General features: G+C 38.2%; 1 protein-coding gene across 1 annotated transcript in view; it reads right to left on the bottom strand.

Annotated features, from left to right (window-relative positions):
- AMN1 (antagonist of mitotic exit network 1 homolog) overlaps positions 1-25,175 on the bottom strand; it is a 33,720-nt gene that overhangs the window by 5,805 nt on the left and 2,740 nt on the right. The window contains exons 2-6 of the mRNA XM_006086754.3: positions 18,020-18,152; positions 7,039-7,183; positions 5,320-5,537; positions 4,953-5,009; positions 1,824-1,935 (exon numbers count right to left, since the gene is read on the bottom strand). Of these exons, the coding sequence (XP_006086816.1) occupies positions 1,824-1,935; positions 4,953-5,009; positions 5,320-5,537; positions 7,039-7,183; positions 18,020-18,152 (665 nt within the window). The remainder of the gene's footprint in view (positions 1-1,823; positions 1,936-4,952; positions 5,010-5,319; positions 5,538-7,038; positions 7,184-18,019; positions 18,153-25,175) is intronic.

The following is a 25,175-nucleotide window of genomic DNA, read 5'->3' as shown; positions in this document are numbered from 1 at the left end:
ATAAATAATCTGATGAACAGAATAAACTGGTGAATATAATAGAAGCAGGGGCACAGAAAGGGAGTGGACTGACTATTCTTGGGGGGAAAGGTGTGTGGGGGGTGCAGGAAGAGACTGGACAAAAATCGTGCACCTATGAATGAGGTCAGTGGGGGGGGCCAAGGGAGGAGGGTGGGGTGGGAACTGGGTGGAGGGGAGCTATGGGGGGAAAAAAGAGGAACAACTGTAATAATCTGAACAATAAAGATTTAATTTAAAAAAAAAAAAAGAAACCATAAAAATCCTAGCAGAAAACATAGGCAGTAAAAACTCACACATCTCTTATAGCAATATTTTTGCCAATATGTCTCCTAGGGCAAAGAAAACAAAGGAAAGGTAAACAAATGAGATTACATCAAACTAAAAAGCTTTTGCACAGCAAAAGAAACCATCAACAAAATGAAAAGGGAACCCACTGTATGGGAGAATGTATTTGCCAATAATACATCTAATAAGGGGTTAATTTCCAAAATATATAAAGAACTTATACACTCAACACCATGAAGACAAACAACCAAATTAAAAAATGGGCAGAGGACCTGAATAAACACCTCTAAAGAGGACTTACAGATGGCCAATAGACATATGAAAAAATGCTCAATGTCACAATCATCAGAGAGAAGCAAATTAAAGCCATAATGAGATATCACACCTGCCAAAATGGCTACCATCTATAACTCAACAAACAATAGTGCTGGTAAGGATGTGGAGAAAAGGGAACCCTAGTGCAGCCACTGTGAAAAACAGTATGGAGTTTCCTCAAAAAATTAAAAATAGAACTGCCTTTTGACTTAGCAATCCCATTTCTGGGAATATACCCTAAGAATCCCAAAACACCAATTTGAAAGAATGTATGTACCTTGATGTTCATAGCAGCATTATTTACAATAGCCAAGATCTGGAAACAACCCAGGTGCCCATCAGTAGATGAGTGAATAAAAAGCTGTGGTACATTTACACAATGGAGTACTATGCAGCTGTAAAAAAGAAGGCTCTCTTACCTTTTGAGACAGTATGGAGGGACCTGGAGAGTATTTTACTAAGTGAAATAAATCAGAGAAAGACAAGTATCTCGTGATCTCACTCTTATGTAGAATATAATGAACAAAATAAACTGATGAACAAAATGGAAACAGGGGCATGGATACATGAAACAGACTGACAGCTGTCAGAGGGGGCAGGACTGAATGAAAGAAGGTGAAGGGATTAGCCAAAGAACATATATGTATACTGCATAGACACAGACAACAGGATGGTGATGGCCAGAGGGAAGGGTGGCATGGGTCTGGGGTAAGACAAAAGAGGTTGAGGTGCTGTGTTTTCGGGAGCATGTGGTATCATGGCTCTTATACAGGCCAAATGGGTTGTGACTACTTTGTTCCTCTTACAAATGTGATACTTCACTGAAGCCTGATGAGAGTATAGATAACAGGTCATTTAGCTTATTTGACAGATGTGGTATTATAAATTCTTTTATTGTCTAAAGCATTGTTTAGTATCATGGCCACTACCACCATTCTCATCCTCAGCATAGTTAACATTTATTAACACTTATCACCACCAACATCACCACGACTAACATTTACTGAGCCCTTATATTAGGCACCATGTAAAGGGTTGTCAGATAATCATCGTGACCAAGATTTTGAGGTAGGCACTGTCATTATACCCATGTTACAGATGAGGACATGGAATAACAGAATGGGTAAAATAATTTACTCCAGGTCACACAATTATTAAAAGATAAAAGCAGGATTTGAGCCCAAGCAGTCTATCATACTAACCTGTTATCAGGGGGCATCCATGGAACAGTAATATATGTATCTGAGGACAGCGAGTAAGGACAGCTTCTACAGACTCATCAGTCAGATTCACACAATGTCCCATATGAATCTCCTATTTAAAAATGAAGGGTAATCAAAAGAAAAAAACAGGTTTATAATAACAGTATGAAAAAACTTGGGATATACTCTGATACAAAAAGAACTAAATGTCCACTTGTAAGAAAAAGTCTTAGAAAGAACTAATGTAAGTCTGCAATAATTTGTAAGGCATAGCAGCTTTATAAGTTAAATGCCCAACCATTTTATAAAGCTATTTGGCAATATCTATCAAAGCCAAAGATGAGTATACCCTAGAACCCAGCAATTCCAGCTGCTGATGTCCATTTTATAGAGAGAAACCCTTGTACATGTGTACAAGGAAACAATTTATAAATATGCCCATTGCAGTATTATTTATAACGGTAAAGAAGTGGTGACTGGGTAAATGGTGGTTCATTAATATAATAGAATAAGATAAAAATATCTACTTGTATTAATAGACGTACATCTCAAACATAATATTAGCTCAGACTCTTTGGAAAACAGTATGGTAGTATCTTATAAAGTTAAACATGTATGTACTATATGACTCAATAGTTCCATTCCCCTGTGTTTACCCAAGAAAAAGAAAAACATATGTCTACATAAAGACTTATATGCCAATGTCTACAGCAGTATTTATAATAGTGCAAAATGAAACAACCCAAATGTCCACCAAATGGTCAATGTAAAAACTAATTGTGTCATATCCAGACACAGAATACTACTTAGCAAAAAAAGAAAAGGAATGAAATAGTAATGCATTCAACAACATTGTGAATCTCAAAATCATTATGCTAAGTGAAAGAAGTAAAAGAAGAGAGTAAAAAACCCAAAAGACTATATATTTCATGATTACATTTATATAAAATCCTAGAAAAGGTAAAACTATAATGACAAAGTAAATCAGTGGTTGCTTGGGGCTATGGCAGGGGGCTGACTACAAAGATACAGGAGAAAACTTTTTGGGATGACACAAATGTTCTAATCTTTTTTTAAATATTTTTTTTGCTTTCAGAGAGGAAGGGAGAGGGAGAGATAGAAACATCAATGATGAGAGAGAATCATTCATTAGCTGCCTCCTGCAAGTCCCCTCCTGCAGATTGAGCCTGCAAGCTGAGCATGCCCTTGACCAGAATCAAACCTGGGACCCTTCAGTCCACAGGCTGACACTCTATCCACTGGGCCAAACCAACTGGGGCAAAAATGTTCTAGTCTTAATTATGGTGGTGGTTACAGGGATGTATAACAATTACCAAAATTCATCACACTGTATACTTAAAATGGGTGAATTTTATTGTGTGTAAATTATACCTCAATAAAACTTGAAAACTATAAAAAATAAATTTGAATAGAAAAGCAAACTGTTAAAAGAGCACATACATTAGGAAACTACCATGTAAAATTTTAAAACAATATTACACAGAGAGAAAGATAAAGTACCCAAATACACAAGGAAAGATACATAGGAATCTTCAGAATACTGGTTACCTCTGAAGGAAGAAAGCGGAAAGAAATGAGGGAGGAAATTTAGATGTTACATGTAATTTTTTTAAAGAACTGAAGGCACCCAGCCAGTGTGGCTCAGTGGTTGAGCATTGACCTATGAACCAGGAGGTCACGATTCAATTCCTGGACAGGGCACATGCCTTGGTTGCAGGCTCTATCCCCAGTAGGGAGCAAGCAAGAGGCAAACAACTGATGATTCTCTCTCATCATTGATGTTTCTATCTCTCTCTCCCTCTCCTCTCTGAAATCAATAAAAATATATTTTAACATAAAAAATAAAAATTTAAAAACACTATAAACTTGGAAAGAAGAACCCCAAATCCTAGGACAAAAGGCTTCTAAATATATTTAGAAACAGGTCATTGAATCCAAAGACTGAACATTAATCCAAGATCTTTTTAAATGGCTGTACAATGTGGTTACTGGGAAGGGGAAAGCTTTTCTTTGTTCCTCTGACATTCTGTTTTTGGAGGCCTGAAAATTAAACTGACAAAACACAGATTAGCAAGAGAGAAAAAAAGACAAAGTTTATTCACATGCATGCTCATGGCTATGCCTCAAAAAAAAAAAAGGCTAGAATTTAGAGTTTATATACCATCTTAATAAGGGAAGGGCAGGGTTGGGGGGAGAAAGAAAGGACCCTTCGAGAAAAACAAGAGGTATGATAGTCTTGTGACCATTTTTGTTTATGCAATTTCTCATCTGACTTCTCCGTGATAGGAGTGGCCTATGCAGTATGGGAAGTCTTTCTTGGAGGGGGTTTGTTGGCAAGTGAATCCTTTTAGAAGCTCTGCTTTCAGGCAGTAGGAATGAGGGTGGTAGTTCAAAGCTTTTCTTTTTTCTTTTTTTGCATTGGTCGGTTCTCAAAAATCTTCAGCTAAACACAATTTTATGCCATAGTGGTGGCCTTTATGGATCCCTTCAAAGATCCAGAAAAATATGATGGCAAGAGAATAAGTAGTCTTGGGTGGAAATGTCAGTCGGACATGAAAATTCTAAAGACTAAGTTTATATTGATAAATTTTCAGTCTTCATCCAAAATAAGACTATCCTTAAATATGTTAGAAGCTAAAACTTCTGGAAAGTAAGAAGTTTCATCAGAAGTAAAATGGGTGTTTGCTTGGTTTTTTTTATTGACTTTTTTTAGAGAGACAGGGAGGGAGAGAGAGGGAGATAGAGAGAAACATCAATGTGAGAGTATAATGTGCATTGGCGGCTGCCTCCTGCATGTCCCTTACTAGAGATTCAACTCACAACCTGGGCATGTTCCCTGACTGGGAATTGAACCAGCAACCTTTTGGTGTATGGGACAACCCCTAACCAACTGAACCACACTGGCCAAGGCAATAGGTTTTTATTTTAAAATACACTTTATCTACTACTTTACCAATTTTTCTTTACTCTGGGAAGAAAGAGTTAGAGACCCCAAAAATTCATGGAAATACATAATTGAAAATGGTTGTCTGCTAGGTTTAAAAAATAATTTCTGAGGGTAATATAAAACTTTTATTAGCATCATCTTTATAGATATTTTTACATTACCTCTAATTTCTTGGCACAAGGTCCACTAACAAGCGCAACCACACCATTGTCAGATACCTAAGCAAAGGGAAAAAGCAACACAGCACATAAATGGGACAGACCTAAACTTTTCTAAAAATTGTTAATCATTTAGATATAACTTTATTGCCTCCCACTCAGCAAATATGTGTTTTAGCTACACATACCTCCCACCCTTACTTAAAATAACTGAGCAGAATGTGCCAAATTATACTGCAATTATTTAACCACCAAAGCATGAAATAGTCAACAATTTCAATAAAAATAATTACGTTCTTCTAATGAGTCACTGAAAAGACATTGGAAAACCCCATACAACCTCTATATTTCAAGTCTATATTTCATTTACCTGAGTAGCTGAAAAATCAACAGACTGCAGAAAAAAGCAGTTTTCTCCTAATGCGTGTAAGGACACGTCTGTAATACCTAAGCAGCCACCTAAATCAATGACCTTTAGCAGCCGGCAATTGCGCGCAAGAGCAAGGACTCCTTCATCAGTGAGACTGCAGCATCTTTTCAAAGAAGCTTCGTGCAGGTATGCACAAGATGAAGCCACAGCTTTTATTCCTGGGGGGAAACACAATTATGTATCAATGAGCTATAAATGTATATAGATGAGAAATATGACTAATTTTCATTTAACTGAACACTAGTACTGATATATCTACTTATATGACAGCCCTTTCAAAATAGTTCATCTGTGAGGATATACTTATCTATCAGTGACGATGCCATTATTTAAAAGTCTTTGGACTGTTTCGGGAATTCTCTACACAGCCTGTAGTATATTTTTCAGAATATCTGCCATTAATGGTCAGCTTTTATTGTTTATGACTAGAGAGCAGATTTGCTTTTAGGAAACAGCCAAGTCATTCAGAACCATATTAAGTAATTAAATAGTACATGATTCTCCTTTTTGTTAAAACAAAAGTTTTAAAGTAATAAAGTCAATTTTCTTGTGGCCTCTAAAGAAAAATCAAAGTTAAATTGCCCAAATGTCTTGAGTAATGTTTCCATGCTTATCCTTAGGAATCATACCTATCTATGTATTCCCTCTCCCCTCTTTGACTCTGCCCTTTTCTACCACCACGCTCCTTCTCTGTTAGCCTGGACCAATCTTACTAATAAACTGATGCAAATGCACACTGGAGACTGGTACGTGATAATGTGCCACATAAATAAAAGAGTACTTCAGGATTCTGGGCCCTTCAGTCCACTGTGAAAAGATACCTTTATGGGCAAAATACACAAAATAGAAGATGGTAAATGTGTATGTAGGTCATCTTTATTGTTTTCATATCTTAAGAAAGAACTTTTCTTTTATTCATCATTGTACAGAATGAAAGTTATTTTTAATGAGTCATTATTTGTACAAACATTTAAAACTTATGCTTCTTTGCAATATTGTGATAATCCTAACTTGCTAACTGAGATGATTGAAAACTATAGTCAACAACCCACAAAATTTTCCAGAAACAGCCAAATAAGTCCCTCTTTCTTATAGGAAAGAAAAAGGTAAAAAATCCTATTTTGAAAAAAAAATTATAAAAATCCACTAATTCATCTCTGAAGTCAATATCTTTAAAAACAAAAACAAAATCCACTAATTCACGTAATAATGACACTGAAAAATGCAATTGTCTGGTTATATTTAAAAACTATGCATTGCACACACTGATAGGAGAGTTGCCTGGTAAGTTTAATCTGATAATTTAGCTTTCTGTTGTAATATTGCATCCAAAAAGCCTTAACAAAGTATGAACTAGTCATTTCTTCTTCCACTGTATCAGGCAAAATATTTAAAATATAGAGGTATCCACCCATGTTTATTTTAAAATGTCTAAAATAGTGACTTGCCCAGTGTGTTTCTTATCTTTCAGCACTGCTTATAAACAAGAATTCTAATTTGGATTCTTTATCTTAGTTTGAATATTTTTTGTTCATAAACATAGTTCCTATTTCTTTGACATCTTCATACTTTCTTTTGACATATTTCCCCTTTTTGTTCCTAAATTATACCAGATGGTGAATAGTAATCTACCAATTCATTCAATGTTAATAAACATACCTTTTGTAGTTATAGAAACTCTGTTTTCTTTTGAGGAATTTAAATTTAATTTCTTCAGCTTTCTGCAGTTACCCAGGTGCAGCAGAGCAGTATCTGAAATATCACAGCTCTGTAGATCTAGAGTCTGGACTTCAGGATGTAAAATCTGGAACAAATACATGATTTTGAAAAACAAATTTTTCCTATAAATATAAATGTCTATTCCATATTCAGTGTTTTGGGGGTCATAACAGACAACTGGAGGATGGAAAATACAGCAAGGAATATAGAACATATCTGTGTGGAGATAAATACATAAAGCAAGAAAAAAAACAAGCCTATTTCCCACTGGAGGCACACCTTCTAGTGCTTCTAATGTCTTCATAGGAACAAAAAGTACTGCTGAGAATACAGGGGTGGGTACAAAGTCCCACTAGACCTGAGAAGCAGAATCTGCATGGTGGAGATGCTTCTTCTCTTCCAGTAGTTCCTGCCTGTTATTAGACATTCTAGCTATGCGTCTCTCACATACCAAATGCTTATAGAGTACTAATACTGCTTATCTGGAACATTTACCTCCTTCATTCTTATTTTTGGGACCTAGTACAAACAAACCCAGTATTAATGAATATTCACTTGAGGGCAACAAATAGCAGATCCATTTCAAAGCATTCTGAGCTCTCTCTCCGGAAATATTTTTCTTTTCTTTATTCTAAAATAGAAATGGCTTTACTTTTCTGAATATAAAAGTAATGTTTTATTATTGTGAAACATTCAGACAATTTAGAAAAATTATACAAATTATAAGAATAAGTATTTCTATTTATTGGACACTTACCAGGAAGGGTACTAAGTGTGCTGTATACATTGTCACTTAATATTCTGTCTCTTGTTCTCTCTCTCTCACACGTACATATACACACACCCTTGAGAGACTGGTCGTTGTTCTTTTATTAATGAGGGAATTCAGGCATCCAGAGCTTAAAGAGCAGCACAAACTACACAACCAAAAAAGGAGCATAGCTAGGTCTGGAAACCAGTTCTTCCTAATTCCAAAGGCTATGCTTCTAACCACTACAACTAGAGTTACCCATAGTACCAATACCCAAAGAAAAACTTAAGATTAGTTTTGATGTTTCTTGAGTAAAAAAAAAAAGCCTTTGAGGAAAAATGAGATCAGATCATATATACTTATGAGCACTTTTTACAAAAATAATTGTGGTTGCGTACTATTCCATAACTCATTAAATGCATTTTATATGGCAAAACGCTAAGTTGAACATTTAGGCTGATTTAGCCTAAATAAAATTACGTTGTTTATATATGCTGTATATAACTGTTGACTTTTTAGGTTATGATGAGCATACTTGTATGCTTTCCTGATTATTATTTCCTTGAGATTAATACCAGAGGCAAATGTTAATTATGTGAGGTGATGGAGATGCTAACTAGCCCTATTGTAGACCTCATTTTGCAATAAATAAGTGTATCAAATCAGCACGTGTTTCACACTTTAAGTTTACACGACATTATATATCAATTATATCTCAGATTAAAGACATACCAGAAATAAAATTGTTGTGTCAATGGTAAGCAAAATTTTAGGACTTTTGATGGTGCTAAACTGTCCTCCTAAAAAGCATTTATCATTTCCACTGTCATCAGCAGAAGATAAAAGTGACAGTTGCCCACACTATTGCCAACACTGGGTATTACTATTCTTTTAAGTTTCTGCCAAACTGAAAGACAAACTGTGACTTTTATTTCTAATGAGGTTAAATATCCTTTTATTTGTTATTGGTGATTTATATTTTTTTCCTTTGAGTATTTTATGGTTCTTCTATTTTAGTATTTGTTTTGATTTTTCTTGTCAGTTTGTGGGGATTCTTTATATTAAGATTTAAAAAATCATAGAATTTCATACATATTGCAAATATTTTTCCTAGTTATGTGACTTTGCTTTTTTTTTCTTTTTGTCATAAAGATCATATTTGGATGTAATCAAATACATCAATCTTTTTCTTCTTGGTTTCTAACTTTAGTGATTTGACCAAGAACTGCAAAGCAAGAAAGTTTTATTTGGCGTCCTTAGGAATTGCAATTCTGGTACTACAAATTTGGGTAGAAACCCAACTGTGTTCTGAGGGGAAGAAAGTTAGTTTATGAAGACAGAAAGAGTGGCGCTGCCAAAGGGGTGACACAGTTGTTTTAAAAGGCTGTGATCGCCCTAACTGGTTTGGCTCAGTAGATAGAGCGTCGGCCTGCGGACTGAAGGGTCCCAGGTTCGATTCCGGTCAAGGGCATGTACCTTGGTTGCGGGGCACATCCCCAGTAGGAGGTGTGCAGGAGGCAGCTGATCGATGTTTCTAACTCTCTATCCCTCTCCCTTCTCTGTAAAAAAATCAATAAAATATATATATATATATTTTTTTTTAAAAAGAAAAGGCTGTGATTGGTGCTGTTAAGCAGACTTACACTGTGCCATCTACACGATTGTTGCCTTTTCTATTGCTAGGTGAAAAAATTTTTTCTTAATGGAGAGTTCAGTGATGCAGAACCAGTTCCATTTGTGGTTTAGCTCAGTTCAAAAGTTCCTTTTCATGGGGGAGGGGGGGGCAGGGGGTGTTAGCTCAGCTTCCTGGAGGCCTTTAGATGGCTCTCTTGACAATATCAACTCCATTTTGCTGTTTTTCTTTCACAGTTCCCCCTTTTAGATCGAGATTTTTCCTTATAAAACATCAATGATCAATCATTAGGAAGCATCCCTGGTCCATCATTGAAAAAGCAACATGGATCCCATCCACCAGGAAGGCTCATTCCTGGTATGTCATGTCCCATGTAGTATAAAAAGTAGTTTCCTGAGTGTACAATAGGAGAGTTTATGGCCACATGTGAGCAACAAGGAGGCTTACTGGAAACTGAACTAAGTCACATATTCTTCAGATTAAAAGTTCTTTGTAGAGTGGTCTTAGTCAGGATTTATTTGTTGTAACATCTCTGGGCATTGGGCTACTATTATTCTGGTAGTGGCTGTTAGTCATTGTTCAAGGCACCTAATAAGACACCTAATTAAGGTAGTGAAGAGTCTAATCACAAAAACCAATATGGTCAAGGCCTGGAATATAGAACAAATCCAGGCTCCTCTTCCTGCAGGACAGCTAGATAAAAAAGTCTGTCCAATCCGTTTATAGGGTAATGTTCTGCCTATTTGAGGATTTTACATATTTTTTCAGAACCTCAAGCTGTTGCTGACATAGAAACAACATTCTCCCAATAGCCCACAAGTACCACCTTGTGGGGCGGCTAAGACATCTAGGGGCCTGGTTTTGTAGTACTACCTCTGCCAGACTGTCAATCATTTCTTGTTGTTTTTCAAGGGCAATTACAGTAGTGTGCTACAAAAATATAAAAATTTCTGATAGGCTTCTCAGTTACTCCAAACTAAGGAAAGAAAGCTTTAGCACAGGAATGCCCAAAGCCTCACTTATCTATTATGGGGTTTCAGGGGGAGAGAGGACACCAAATCCCAGTTTCATTTGGTTTGTTTTGGTCAAAGTTTATAGACAAAAGAACCTAGATTGGGGATAATGGCAGAAAAATGAAGACAGCATCTTCCTGGTGACAGCATCAGGTACTAACATAACAATATCATATCCACTTCACCATTGGGTTGGCAAGGTGACATATATTGGGTCCCACATAAGAAACATCCAGTGCCCTCAAGCAAGAGCATATAATTAGGCCCTTCAACCCAGACTCTGAGGGGAGAATTAAGTTCTATTTTTGAGACAGGGACTGCATATCCTTTGTATGTTAGATAATCTAATAGTCATTAATGCAGAAGACATTAAAGTCATCATACATAAAATTAAAAGAGCAACTGAAGTTTCTACATATTTGTGTCAGAATTGAAAGATTATCATGGATTTGGTTGTTCCTAGTTATTTTCCACCAAATACCAGATTTTTTTATCTTGTCCCCAAGAGTGAGAAGATATATGATTTTCAGGATTGAGTGGTGTTATTTCCTGAATTTCCCCATATTAGAGACATTGTAAGAAGTAACATTGTAGTTACTTAAGCCTCATCAAGGTATGAACTCATGGTCATCTGAATCATGCAAAAGACAAGTTATACATTTTAAAAGGGACAAAGGCAGTATTCTGCCTGAACCATTTATATTTTCAAAATAGTTAGACAAGTTATAAGTGCAGATTGTATTTATGGGTATTCCCTTGTAGGTAGGGAAGACCTTACAGATAGATTTGGCTACAGGAAGGTTAAATGATCCATATGTCCAGTTAGATTTTGTAAGCTTTCAAGGCCTGGTCCAGGGTCTTGGGAGAGCTGTTTATATCTGTTTCAATCCAGAAGGAAAATTCCAGTTGTGGTTTTGGATTATTTAAGAATTTTCAGTTTAAGATCTCCAATAAGCTGAGAGGCCCACTCAGGTGTGGATGTCCTTTTTAAATGAGAAACATGAATCCATGAGTCAATACCCTTAAGTTCAGTATTACTAACCTCATATGCTCCTTTCCACTGGGTGTGAGGGCATATTTTTGGAGATGGCATTTCTAATAGACATAATCTCTGAGTTGGAGATAATGATGTTGTAGATCTCCTGGGAGCATACTATGGAAATTTTGCTCTATGAGTTGTTATTCTTAAAAGCCCCTATAAGTTCCTACAGTAGAGCAGGTCTCCTTTTGGCAATGCTGGTGCATAAATTCATTGACCTAATTTTGTGGGTTACCAATAATAATTTCAAAAGGAGACAGCCTATGTTTGCTGAAGGGAGTAGATCTTAGGTTGAGCAATATCAAGGGAAGAGCCTTATGCCAAGGAATATTAAAAGTCTCTATAAGTTTTGCCATTTTGAGGTTTTTAAATTTTATTGATTTTTTTAGAGAGAAATATCAATTTATTGTTCCACTTATTCATTGGTTGATACTTTTTTTTAAAAAAAAGTGATACTTTTTTTTTTTTTAAATATATTCTTATTGATTTCAGAGAGGACGGGGGAGAGAGAGTTAGAAATATCAATGATGAGAATCATTGATCAGCTTCCTCCTACATGCCCCCCACTGGGGATTGAGCCCACAACCTGGGCATGTGCCCTTGACTGAAATCAAACCTGGGACCCTTTAGTCTGCAGGCGGACACTGTATCCACTGAGCCAAACTAGCTAGGGCTAGTTTGATTCTTGTATATGTCCTGACTGGAGATCAAACCCACAACCTTGGCATATTGGGACAATGCCCTAATCAACTGAGTGACCCGGGCAGGGTGCCATTTTGAGTTTCTATTATTCTGTTAGTCCATTTTGAAATTGACCAATGCAACTGATGTCGGTGGCATTTTTTGATCAAAGTTCATTTGGAATGAAATCTAAAAGAGGGTTTGGGTCAATTAAGGTGACTCAAAAAACTGGCATAGTTATGGATGAGTCCATAGACAAGTCCTCTTGAAAGTCATTAGTTAGAAGCTTAAGATGTAAGGATATTTCCCCCTTTTAAAAGAAGAAAATATGGCTGAAACCGGTTTGGCTCAGTGGATAGAGCGTCGGCCTGCGGACTGAAAGGTCCCAGGTTCGATTCCGGCTAAGGGCATGTACCTGGGTTGCGGGCACATCCCCAATGGGAGATGTGCAGGAGGCGGCTGATCGATGATGTTTCTCTCTATCTCTCTCCCTTACTCTCTGTAAAAAATCAATAAAATATATTTTTTTTTTAAAATAAAGGGCTTTATGAGCTTCAAGAAAATCTTGTCCTAGGAGATGAATAGGGACAGAATAAACTAAAAGAAACCGATGAGTCTGAAAAGGTCCAAGTTGAAAAGGAATTGGAAGGAATTGGGAGACAGTCATAGATCGACTGGAAACTTCCACCATTTGTATGGTTTCGGTACTCCAGGAAAGAGAAAGGGAGGCTGGTAGGGTTAAAAACTGATAAGGTGGCTCCCATATCCACCAGGGCCCTAGTTTCTTCATTCCCAATAGATCAATTTTTCCTAAGGAATCAGTTAAGAGCATGGGGAAAACCCTTTTTTGATCATTAGAGCAGCACTACTGCAAAGAAAAGTTTGATTGAATCCCTGAGGGGGATTCACAAATTCTTTAGACTATAGGCCTTTTGAGCTCTAAACAACCTTTTTTCCAATAACTAGGCTTTTTGCAAGAATTAAAAACCACTTTTGCCTGGCCGGCATGGCTCAGTGGTTGAACATCAACCTATGAACCAGGAGGTCACGGGTTCAACTGCTGGTCAGGGCACATGCCCAGGTTGTGGGCTCGATCCCATGTGGGGTGTGCAGGAGGCAGCAGACTAATGATTCTCTCTCATCATTGATGTTTCTATCTCTCTCTCCCTCTCCAAAATAAAAATTAAAAAACAAACAAAAGATGAATAAAAAAGCACTGAGGTATCTTTATTGGCTTCATCTATACTGGAGTATTGCATAAATCTTTTTCAAATCTGTCCTATCTAATAAAGAGGTAATATGCAAATTGACCATCACTCCAACACACAAGATGGCCAGCAGGGGAGGGCAGTTGGGGGCGACCAGGCCGGCAGGGGAGGGCAGTTAGGGGCGACCAGGCTGGCAGAGGAGGGCAGTTAGGGTTGACCAGGCCAGCAGGAGAGGGCAGTTAGGGGCAATCGGGCCGGCAGGGGAGCAGTTAGGTGTCAATCAGGCTGGCAGGGGAGTGGTTAGGGGGTGATCGGGCTGGCAGGCAGAAGGAGGTAGGGGCAATCAGGCAGGCAGGCAGGCAAGCGGTTGGGAGCCAGTAGTCCTGAACTGTGAGAGGGATGTCCAACTGCCCGTTTAGGCCTGATCCCACCAGGGTCCCAGACTGGAGAGGGTGCAAGCTGGGCTGAGAGACCCACAGCCTTCCCCGTGCACAAATTTCATGCACCAGGCCTCTAGTCATAGTAATAAAAAACAATTTCATCGTGTTTTTTAACATACTTAAAATTTTTCTTTCAATCAGCAACTTGAGGAAAAGCATAGGTATCTTTTCATGAAATGGTTTAGCCAGCTTTGAGACTTCATGCATGGCCTCTTATCCCAGATGGGAGAAGTCGTTCATAGGGTCTTTTCATTCACCTTGTTTATCCATTCTCTAGCATGTCCTTCTCCTACTAGCATGTGGATAAGCTGGCATATTTTCAAAAAATAAGTACTCATTAGATAGGCACTTTACGTCCCATAGGGAAGGGGTAAAAAAGCCTGTAAGAGAGGAGGCCCAAACAGAGCCTGAACCTCAACCAAGGTAGGAGATTCTGATCCAGGAATGTTAGGGTCCAACCCCAACGGGTCCAGGGATCCCCAAAGGTGTGGACGGAGTCGGCGAAGAATGAATGACACGAAGACAGCCTTCAGTTGATCAGCAGCCTAGTCAGGACCTCTAGCCAGGATCTCCAGCCAAAGTTCTGGTCGGAGTTCTGGTTAGGAACTGATCAGGATCTGATGAGGATCTGATGTGGATCTGATGTTTATTGTCTTGTTACATCCGTATTTATACCAGCCGATTTTAATCCTGTCAATTTCTATTACAAAGGTTAGGGCGTTTCTTATTTCCATTCCAGGGAGTAAAGATTATGTAGCTTAACTACCCGCCTGGCACTTAATTAAGGGGTTGTATCCCCTCCCTAACCTCAGGGAAAAATCCCCACCTGGGGAAACCTTTCTCGGAGAGGTGACCTTGGTTAAAACACATAGTGCTAAGGGGAGCAAACATATTAAGAACAGTATGCTATATACGCCAGGTCCATTGAAACATATGCTGTGCAGATGTTTCTTTCCTGCAGCGACTGTGTCAAGCAGCAAGGATGGACCGGCTCCCGGCACAGGAGGACTTGCCACAATGATCCGGGACCACTGGGAAGACAACAGAGTGCAGTGGACTCTTTTTGGTACCTTACTCAAATCCACGAAGGCACTGAAAGGAGAGGTAAGTCACTCTGAATCCCACTTTTTGACACCATGTAATGTCAAATAATTTTGACCAAGAACTGCAAAGCAAACAGAAGCTTTACTTGGAGTCTTTAGAAATTGCAATTCTGGACACACAGATTTGGGTAGAAACCCAATTGTGTTCCAAGGGGGAAAGAAAGAGAGTTTATAAACACTGAAAAAGGGGGACTTCAAAGGGATTACACAAGTTGTTTTGAAAGAGCTGTGACTGGTATTGGCAAGCGAACTTATACTGTGCTATGCATAATTGATTACTGATGTCTTTCCTTAAATGAAAATTTTATTTCTTAATAGGGAGTTCAGTGATACAGAGCCAGTTCCAGAAACTGTAGCAGGATGTAGCCATTTGTGGTTTAGCCCACTTCAAAAATTCCACTTCATATGGAGGGGTTGTGTGAGTTCAGTTTCCCGGAAGCCTCTGGCTCCATTTTAGATTGCTCTCTTGACAGTATCAACCCCATTTTGCTGTTTTTCTTTCACAGTGCCATGTTAACAAAGACCTTCTCCCTCCAGGGACTATAAAAGATTCAGAAACTATTTCAAAAAGAGCTATCCAAAGATGTGTGCAACTTTGCAACAAAAGTTAGATCTAGTTTCATGAGCAGGACTCTTGCCAGGATGGGGAATAGTGGAGCGCACCAAGGAAAATCATACTTTTGTTTTTTCTCTCTCATTCATCCCCTTAGCCCATTTCTATTCAGGTGAAATTAAGTTTAAATGAATATTAAAGATTGCCATAAAAAATGTAAGTCAGTGAAATATAGATGAAAGAAATAGAACAAAATGGGGATGGTGGGGAAGAGAGGAATCTCACCAGTTTTCTGCAGTGTTATAATGTTTCATCTGAGAGCCACACATAAGTTATATATCCCACAGAAGCATCAACGTTAAGAACTTGGATGTTATTCTACCTCCATAGAGAAGTAGACCACAACACGAAAATGTCTTTGTTCAAATGCAAGCTAACACAAAGAAAATAAAGCATTAAAAGTACACCAGGTTGATGCAGAAGAAACACTAAGACACACTGAAGCACAGTTACAATGTGAAGTCCCAGTTGTATGCTGGAGTGCTAAATCACAGTTTGCTTCCTTTTGATCACAGGCTTGGGGCAGAATGTGTGGTAAAGACATCAATTTGTACAGAAGTGCTCCATTATCTGAAGTTTCACTTGCCATAGTTGCAGGTACCCGTGGTCTACCATGGTCCAAAAATATTAAATGGAAAATTCCAGAAATAAAGAATTCATAAGTTTTAAGTTGTGCGCTGTCCTGAGTAGCATGATGAAACCTTGCACTGTCCTACTCCATCCTGCCTGGGATGTGAATCATCCTTGTCGAGCATATCCACACTGTATACACTACCTGCCCGTTAGTTACTTGGTAGCCACCGCAGTGATCAAAATGACTGCCATGGTGTTGCAGTGCTTATGTTCAAGTAACCCTTATTTTACTTAATAATGGCCCCAAAGCCCAAGAGTAGTGATGCTGGCCAATCAGATATGCCAAAGAGAAACCATAAAGTGCTCCCTTTATGTGAAAAGGTGTATACATATTAGTATATGACAAAACATGGTATATATAAGGTTCAGTACTATCCACAGTTTCAGGCATCCACTGCGAATCTTGGAATGTATCCCCCACAGATAGGGGGGACTACTGTAGTTCTAGTCTCTGTAGACAGTGATGATGGTTACAACCCCAGAGACTCTCACTTACTGCCCCCCCCCCCCCCCCCAAACACACACACACATAAGGGACTTCGGAAAACTGTTGTCTTGGGGATGGAAGGTAGGAGAGGGGAACTTTTTTTTTTTTTTCCAGTATCTTCCCTGTTTTGATTCTTATCTGCCTTCTTTCTTCTCCTCTTTCTCTTTTCTTCTCTAATTAAAATAATAAAGTTCTCTTTTTTGTTTAAAATATATTTTTATTGATTTGAGAGAGGGAGAGAGAGATAGAAACATCAATGATGAGAGAGAATCATTGATTGGCTGCCTCCTGCATGCCCCATACCAGGGATCAAGCCCACAACCTGGTTCATAGGCTGATGCTCAACCACTGAGCCATGCGGGCTGGGCAAAGTAAAGTTCTCTTAAAAACACCCCCCCCCCCCCCCCCCCGCCCACCACCCCTACACACACACACACACCTGAGGCTCAATGTCAGAAAGAGTGGCAAAGCTAGAATTTTAATTCAGGTTGGAGACCCTTACTATATTTATTACCTTAAAGAACAGCCAATTTTAGCTTAGTTGTAGGGAGGGGAGTAAGTATAAATTAGTAGGAGTGAGGTATCCAGAAAAGAAATGTGAAGAGTTTAGAAGAGTGATCTTTAACTGCTGGTTGTTATCCATGAATGGACAAAATCAATTTAGTAGGCTGTGGTCAACATTTTTTAAAGGAAATAAGACATAACATAATAAAATAGAGAATATCCAAGTATAATGCACAGAGTACATTGAGTCCTCACTTAACGTCATTGATAAATCCTGTGACTCTAAGCCAAATGACATATACTGAAATCAATTTTATAGGCTAATTGATATAAACAAGAGTTAAGTTCTTATGGCATCTCATCAACATTATAACAAAATGATGTTATTGGAGGGCCTGCTGTACTGTCACGGGTAAGTGTGGTTTGTGTACTAGAGTCACGATGTAACATATATTTCTTAGTGTGGATCTTTTTTTTTTTTTTGACCACTTATTTATTTACCCTGCACTTAATGTTTTACTCTTTCCAGATTTATTATGGTATAATTGATCAAAAAGTTTAAAACTTTAAAAAACATGGAGATTAAGGTGCTGGTACTATGAAGACAAGGGAAGCAACTGAAAAATGGTAGGAGAGATTTTTTAGAACTATTACACATGAACATTCTGGTTTTCTAGAGAGAGAAAAAAACCCTGATGCTTTATTATATCTTAAAAGTATTATTAATCCTACCATATACCATTGCTCCAGAAATCTGAAACCATATCCAAACAGTAAAATATAATATGCTTGCTTTATAGTTGTACATACTCTTACCTCACTTATATTTGAATCTGTTATCTGTCCCTGCAGGCTCATCATTCTAATCAGTCTATCTTTTATGTTGGGAGGCAAAGGCTTAATGTCTGTGATATATCTGGAAATATTCTTCGTGAAGCACCAAAGGCATCTGAAATACAAATGTGATATAGTAAATTATACTGTACCAGTACTGAGTCTTAACATTTATTTAATGCTGTTTGTTAGCACTTAGTCCTTTCATAAAGAGAGTACATTTTTAAATTTTATTTTTCAATTACAGTTTACATTTAACATTATTTTGTATTGATTTCAAGTGTATAGCAAAGTGGTTAGATAATTATATACTTTACAAAGTGTTCCTCCCAATATTTCCAGTACCCCCGGCACCATACATAGCTATTACAACACTGTTGAAGAGGGTGTATATTTTGTACTAATATTTATAGCTCAGTAATGGACAAGTTTTTCTTCATCGTAGAAAAGTGATTTTTAACTTTTTCTCTTTCACACCTCATTTACTAAAATACATTTGAAATGGCCAAAAATAGTGTTTTTTCTAAGTCAGTCTAATTCCTAAAGACACAAGATTTCAGTCCCATATTCCTAAGTAAGCATTAAACTAGGGCCTACTAATTGAAAAGTTTTATCTGTTAATCCATCAAACTCATTTTCACTATTTTTCTTAAAAATTATGCAGGTAATGAAATCATTAGAGAAACTATAACCACAAAGATTCCACAAATAGTACAAATCATATAGAAAACAAACTTAGTGCCAGGATTGTATATGCTTAAAACAGAGTTTTCAGAGCATGCAACCACTAAGACGCATGTGACCAACATACCCATATGTGGCCTAAAATTCCAACAATATGAGAAAACCATACTTTAAACAAATAAATATAAATCTTATTTAATTTCTGCCTACAAATACCCCAATATACATAATGTTACATTCATGAATAAATGTGGTCATTCACTTGAATTTTTTTAGTGCTATCTATTTTTTCTTTTCCTCTTTGGGTAGCCTGTCTTTCCCTCTTATCCTTCCCTCTTTCATTAGTTTAATTTTTCATGCTGAATTAGTGTACAGTCTTTCATATTTTTCTCTGTGCTTGTACAAACATGCACATACTCACATACACTTAAAGGGTGAGAGGAGGATCATAGTTTCCTAAAATGTCAGCATTCTACACTCACTTTTCTACACCTTATTTTATTCAATATCTTAAGAAATTCTTTAAAGCATCAAGTACAAAGTGTTCCCCCCAATATTTCCAGTACCCCCCTGGCACCATACATAGCTATTACAACACTGTTGAGCATCAAGTACAGTTTTATGCCTTAGCCGGTTTGGCTCAGTGGATAGAGCATCAGCCCGTAAACTAACGGGTCCCAGGTTCAATTCCAGTTAAGGGCACATACCTCGGTTGCAGACTCAAGGCCCAGTCCTGGTTGGGCGCATGCAGGAGGCAACCAATCAATGTGTCTCTCTTACATCGATGCTCCTCACTGTCTTTTCCCTTTCCCTTCCACTCTGTCTAAAAATCAATGGAAACATTTCCTTGGGTGAGTATCAACAAAAAAGAAGAATTTACCAAGAATCGAACCAGCAACGTCTTGATGCATGGGGCAATACCCAACCAACTGAGCCACACCGGCCAGTGCCATTTGACAGCATTTTATCCACTGAAAACTTCTTTTAAAATTGGAGTGGCAAAAAAAAATTGGACTCAATCCTTTCAAACCCTGCTGCTGCTTTAACTAAGTTTATGTAATATACTGAATCCTTTGTTGTCGAAAAATCTTCACCAGAACTCAATTCCATCTCAAGAAACCACTTCCTTTGTTCATCCATAAAAGAAGTAACTCCTCATCTGCTGAAGTTTTTTAATGAGATTGCAGCAATTCAGTCACGTCTTCAGGCTCCACTTAAAATTCTAGTTCTCTTGCTATTTCCACCCCACCTGCAGTGACTTCCTCCACTGAAGTCTTGAACCCCCTGAAGTCATCCATCAACTTCTTCCAAATGCTTGTTAATGGTGATATTTTTACTTCTTCCCATGAATTATGAATGACATCTAGAATGGTGAATCATTTCCATAAGGTTTTCAATTTAATTTGCCCAGATTCATCACTATAATCTACCATCACTATCCATGGCAGCTATAGCCTTACAAAATGCATCCCTTAAATAATAAGACTTGAGAGTCAGAATTACTACTGACTCATGGGCTGCAGAATGGATGTTGTGTTAGCAGGGTTTAAAATATTAATCTCATGTATATCTTCATCAGAGCTTTTGGGTGACCAGATACATTGTCAATGAGCAGTAATATTTTAAAAGGATGCCCTGACTGGTTTGGCTCAGTGGCTAGAGCGTCGACCTGTGGACTGAAGGGTCCCTGGTTCGATTCCAGTCAAGGGCATGTACCTTGGTTGCGGGCGCATCCCCAGTGGGGGGGTGTGCAGAAGGCAGCTGATCGATGTTTCTCTCTCATCAATGTTTCTAACTCTCTATCCTTCTCCCTTCCTCTCTGTAAAAAATAAAGTTAAAAAAAATCAATAAAATATATATATTAAAAAAATAAAAGGAATCTTTTTTTCTGAGCAATAGGTCTCAATAGAGGGCTTAAAATATTCAGTAAACCCCACTGTAAACAGATATGCTGTCATCCAGGCTTTGTTGTTCTAGTTATAGAGCACAGGCAGAGTAAACTGAGCATAATCCTTAAGGACCCTAAGATTTTTGGAATGGTAAATGAGCATTGGCTTCAACTTGGAATCACCAGTTGCATTAGACCCAAGTAGGAGAGTCAGCCTATCCTTTGAAGTTTTGAAGCCAGGCATTGCCTTCTACTCTGCAGCTATGAAAGTTCTAGGTGGCACCTTCTTCCAATAGAAGGCTGTTCTGTCTACATTGAAAACCTGTTGTTTAGTGTAGCCACCTTCATTAATTATCTTAGCTAGATCTTCTGGATAACTTGCTGTAGCTTCTACATAAGCACTTGCTGCTTTACCTTGCATTTTTCTATTATGAATTTGGTTTCTTTTCTGAAACCTCCTGAATCAACCTCTGCTAGCTTCAAACTTTTCTTCTGCAGATTTCTCGCCTCTCAGCTTTCATAGAATTAAAGAGAGTTAGAGCCTTGCTCTGGATTAGGCTTTGGCATAGGCGAATGTGATGGCTAGTTTGATCTTCTATCCAGACCACTAAAACTTGCTTCATATCATCAATAAGGCTGTTTCATCTCTTATCATTCATATATTTACTGGAGTAGCACTTTACATTTTATTCAAGAACTTTTCCTTTGGATTTATAACGTGGTTATTTGGAGCAATAAACCTATCTTTTGACCTATCCTGGCTTTTGACATGCCTTTCTCACTAAGCTTAATCATTTCTAGCTTTTTATTTAAAGAAACCTGTGACTCTTCCTTTTACTTCAATACTTAGAGGCCACTATAGGGCTATTAATTGGCCTAATGTCAATACTGTTGGATCTCAAGAAACAGGGAGGCCCGAGGAAAGGGAAAGAAATGGGGGGCTAGCCAGTCGGTGGAGCAGTCAGACCACACACATTTATCAATTAAGTTTGCCTTCTTATATGGATGTGGTTTGCAGGGCCCCAAAACAATTACCAATTACAATAGTAACATCAAATATCACTGATCACAGATCACCATAACAATAACAACAATAATAATAAATTTTGTAATATTGGGAGAATGAACAAAATGTGACACAGAAATAGCAAGTGAGGAAATGCTATTGGAAAAATGGCACCAATAGACTTGCTTGACCCAGGGTTGCCACAAACCTTTGATTTGTAAAAATTATGAAACACAATAGTGAGGTATACGTGTACAACATTATTACCTGCCTGATGTAGCTGCCACCACATACTCTTTTTTTTTTTAAAGCAGCTATTAACCTGCTCATAAGCTTGTGTTGAAACTGAATGCCTGAGCATGAGACCTTGTGACTGACTGTATGGTCTGATATCCTTATTTTGACATGGATCAACTTGGACTCTTATATAAGTTTAAGTTATAAGAGAAGGACCCAAAAGCCTTGCTGACCATATGGAAATGGTATATTCAAATTGATAAACTGGTACAGCCACTATGGAAAACAGTATGGAAGGTCCTTAAAAAATTAAAAATAAAACTACTATATAACCCAGCAATTTCACTTCTGGGTATTTATACAAAGAAACAGTAACACTATTTTGAAATGATATATGTCCCCTATGTTCACTGCAGCATTATTTACAATAGCTAAGATATGAAAACAACCTAGGTGTCCATTGATAGATAAATGGATAAAGAAGATATTACTCAGCCATGCTACAACATGGATGGACCTAGAGGGTATTATGCTAAGTGAAATAAGTCAGACAGAGGACAAAAACTATATGGTTTCACTTACAAGTGGAATCTATAAAAAAAAAGTGAATAAACAAAATAAAACAGAAACAGACTCAGAGATATAGAGAACTGATAGTTACAAGAGAAGGAAAAAACGGTGAAGAGGATTGAGAGGTACAAACTTCTAGTTATAAAATAAATAAGTCACAGTGATATAATGTACAGGGATAGAGAATACAGTCAATACTATAATAATAACTTTGTACAGTGACAGATGGTTACTAGATTTATCACGGTGGTCACTTTGTAAGATACACAGGTGTCGAGTCACTGTGTTGTACACCTGAGACAAATATGATGTAGGTCAACTATAATTTTTTTTTAAATCACATTTGGCCTGGCTCTAGAGCAGTGGTTCTCAACCTTCTGGCCCTTTAAATACAGTTCCTCATGTTGTGACCCAACCATAAAATTATTTTCGTTGCTACTTCATAACTGTAATGTTGCTACTGTTATGAATCATAATGTAAATATCTGATATGCAGGATGGTCTTAGGCGACACCTGTGAAAGGGTCATTCGACCGCCAAAGGGGTCGTGACCCACAGGTTGAGAACCGCTGCTCTAGAGGGATCTTTGTTTTTTGTGGAAAAGTGACAGTTTTGGGCGATACTTTATCTGCCACTCAGACCACCTGAAGCAAAGCCATTGGCTCAATGAGACCCTTAATTCACAGAAGTTTCCCTAAGTGTCTGGGCCTAGTTCAGTGATGGTTCTGCTCAGTTGAAAGCTGATGGTTTCACTGGGTGTCAGTAGCTGTCCAGCTGAATCAGAACTTTGGAAGACAGGCTGCAGTATGGGCTGATCAGGGCAATGTGTGAATGAAAGCTGTTACCCTTACCTTAGACCAGGGGTAGGAAAACCATGGCCCATCAGCCAAATCTGGCCTGTTGCCTGCGTTTGTAAATAAAGTTCTCTTGGAACACAGCCATGTCCAGTCATGTATGTTTTGTATATAGCTGCTTTCACACTATAATGGCAGAGCTGAGACCACAACAGATCATGAAGACAATATTCATACCTACTTCTCTGTGGGCCACTCAGAAAGGTCACCAGAACACCTAATGATATCACCAAGGACATTCAAACTGCAAGCCAGGAAAATCCATCAGATTAAAACTGCCACCCTCATTCCACCATCTAAAGATTCAAGCTCAAATACGGACATTTTCTTGACTGGCTGCTCTCCAGACTCAGAAACTGAGTTTATAATTGCTCCAACTATGATTCTTTGTCTTTTTTGTTCCATAGAAATGCCTCTTATTAAATACCTGATTGCTTATCTACAATAATAAAAGGGTAATATGCTAACTAGACCGGAAGTCTTCCAGACGTCATTCCGGATGTCCTTCCTGACAGAGCCAGGGCTGGAGAGAAACCAGCCTGCATCCCAGGTGTCTGCGGGCAGCTCAAGGGAAGCCAGCCCAGGTCCCGGGTGTCTGTGGGCAGCTCAAGGGAAGCCAGCCCAGGTCCTGGGTGCCTGCGGGCAGCCTGAGGGAAGCCAGCCCGGGTCTCAGGTGCCTGCTGGTGGCCGGAGTAGGGAAGCCCGGGTCCCAGGTGCCGGAGGGAAGCCGGTGCTGGTAGCCGGGGAAAGGAAGGCATACTCTTGCACGAATTTTCGTGCACTGGGCCTCTAGTACAATATAAAGGCCTATCTTAGATGGAAACTTACCTATAACACTGCCTCCTGAAAGAAGACATCCTCATGTTTATCCTGTCCTGAGCAATGATGACACAGTTCAATACAGTAAGGCACTAATGCAGTACTGAAAGCCTTATTTCCACCAGGTCCCAAAAGCTTTCTGTGATTCCCTCCCAAAGGAAGGCAGTGTGCTGCCCACATTAGAACCTAAGGAGTTTACTGGAAATGACATCAACAAAGGACTGCCTCATTAGAAGAGACCTTATCCTCTGCAAAATCTCAACACTTACAGCAAGAATTTATAACTCTTTAGCCAGAGTTATATAAGATAACCACATACCCTTAAACATCCTAACCACCCAACAATAAGGTGCTTGTGCTGTAACTGGTAAAAAAAAAAAAAAAAAAAAAAAAAAAATTTATGTTAATAAATCAAGAATTGTTACCCAAAACTTAAAAGGTCTTACTTAAAGATCAGATAACAATCTTTCATCAAATAGGCAACACTTCTTTCACTGATTTATTTAATTGATTACATTTTGGCACTGGGGAATCTCTACTCTAGGGAATTTTTCAATCCTTGGCTATCATTCTCATAATCACCATATTAACCTTCCTAGAGCACTGCATCCTCTCAAGAGTTATAAATGCCTTTCAACAACCACTCACATCCAATGTTATCTACCAGGATTAGACAACTTGAAGAATTCAGTGATCCCACCAGCCATGTCCAGATGACTTAGCAACTGTAGGGAACACAGTAATTGTATGACCATCCATCCCAATGCCTACATCAACAGTGGTAGCAAGAGTAACACTATACTGGTTGACACTCTTAGCCTGCTGAATGACCAAAAGGAGGGATTTAAAAAAATAAAATAAGATACCAGGCTTAAAAATCCCTCAAGCAGAGCAAACCAGTTTGGCCACATAAGCAAAAGTTACTCTAGTTTATTTCATGAACAAAGTGATATGCAAGAGATTATCTACACCAATAAAAGAGAAACATGGTAATTAGCATATGACCACTACCCTTCCCATTGGCTAATCAGCGTATCCTACTGCAAATTAACTGTCAGCCAAGATGCGGCCGGCAGCCAT

This window comes from Myotis lucifugus, unplaced genomic scaffold (assembly GCF_000147115.1).
Source record: "Myotis lucifugus unplaced genomic scaffold, Myoluc2.0 scaffold_30, whole genome shotgun sequence".
Classification (NCBI taxonomy): Eukaryota; Metazoa; Chordata; class Mammalia; order Chiroptera; family Vespertilionidae; genus Myotis; species Myotis lucifugus.
The sequence above is the reverse complement of the archived record's forward strand: the minus strand, read 5'-3'. Positions and strand labels throughout refer to the sequence as shown.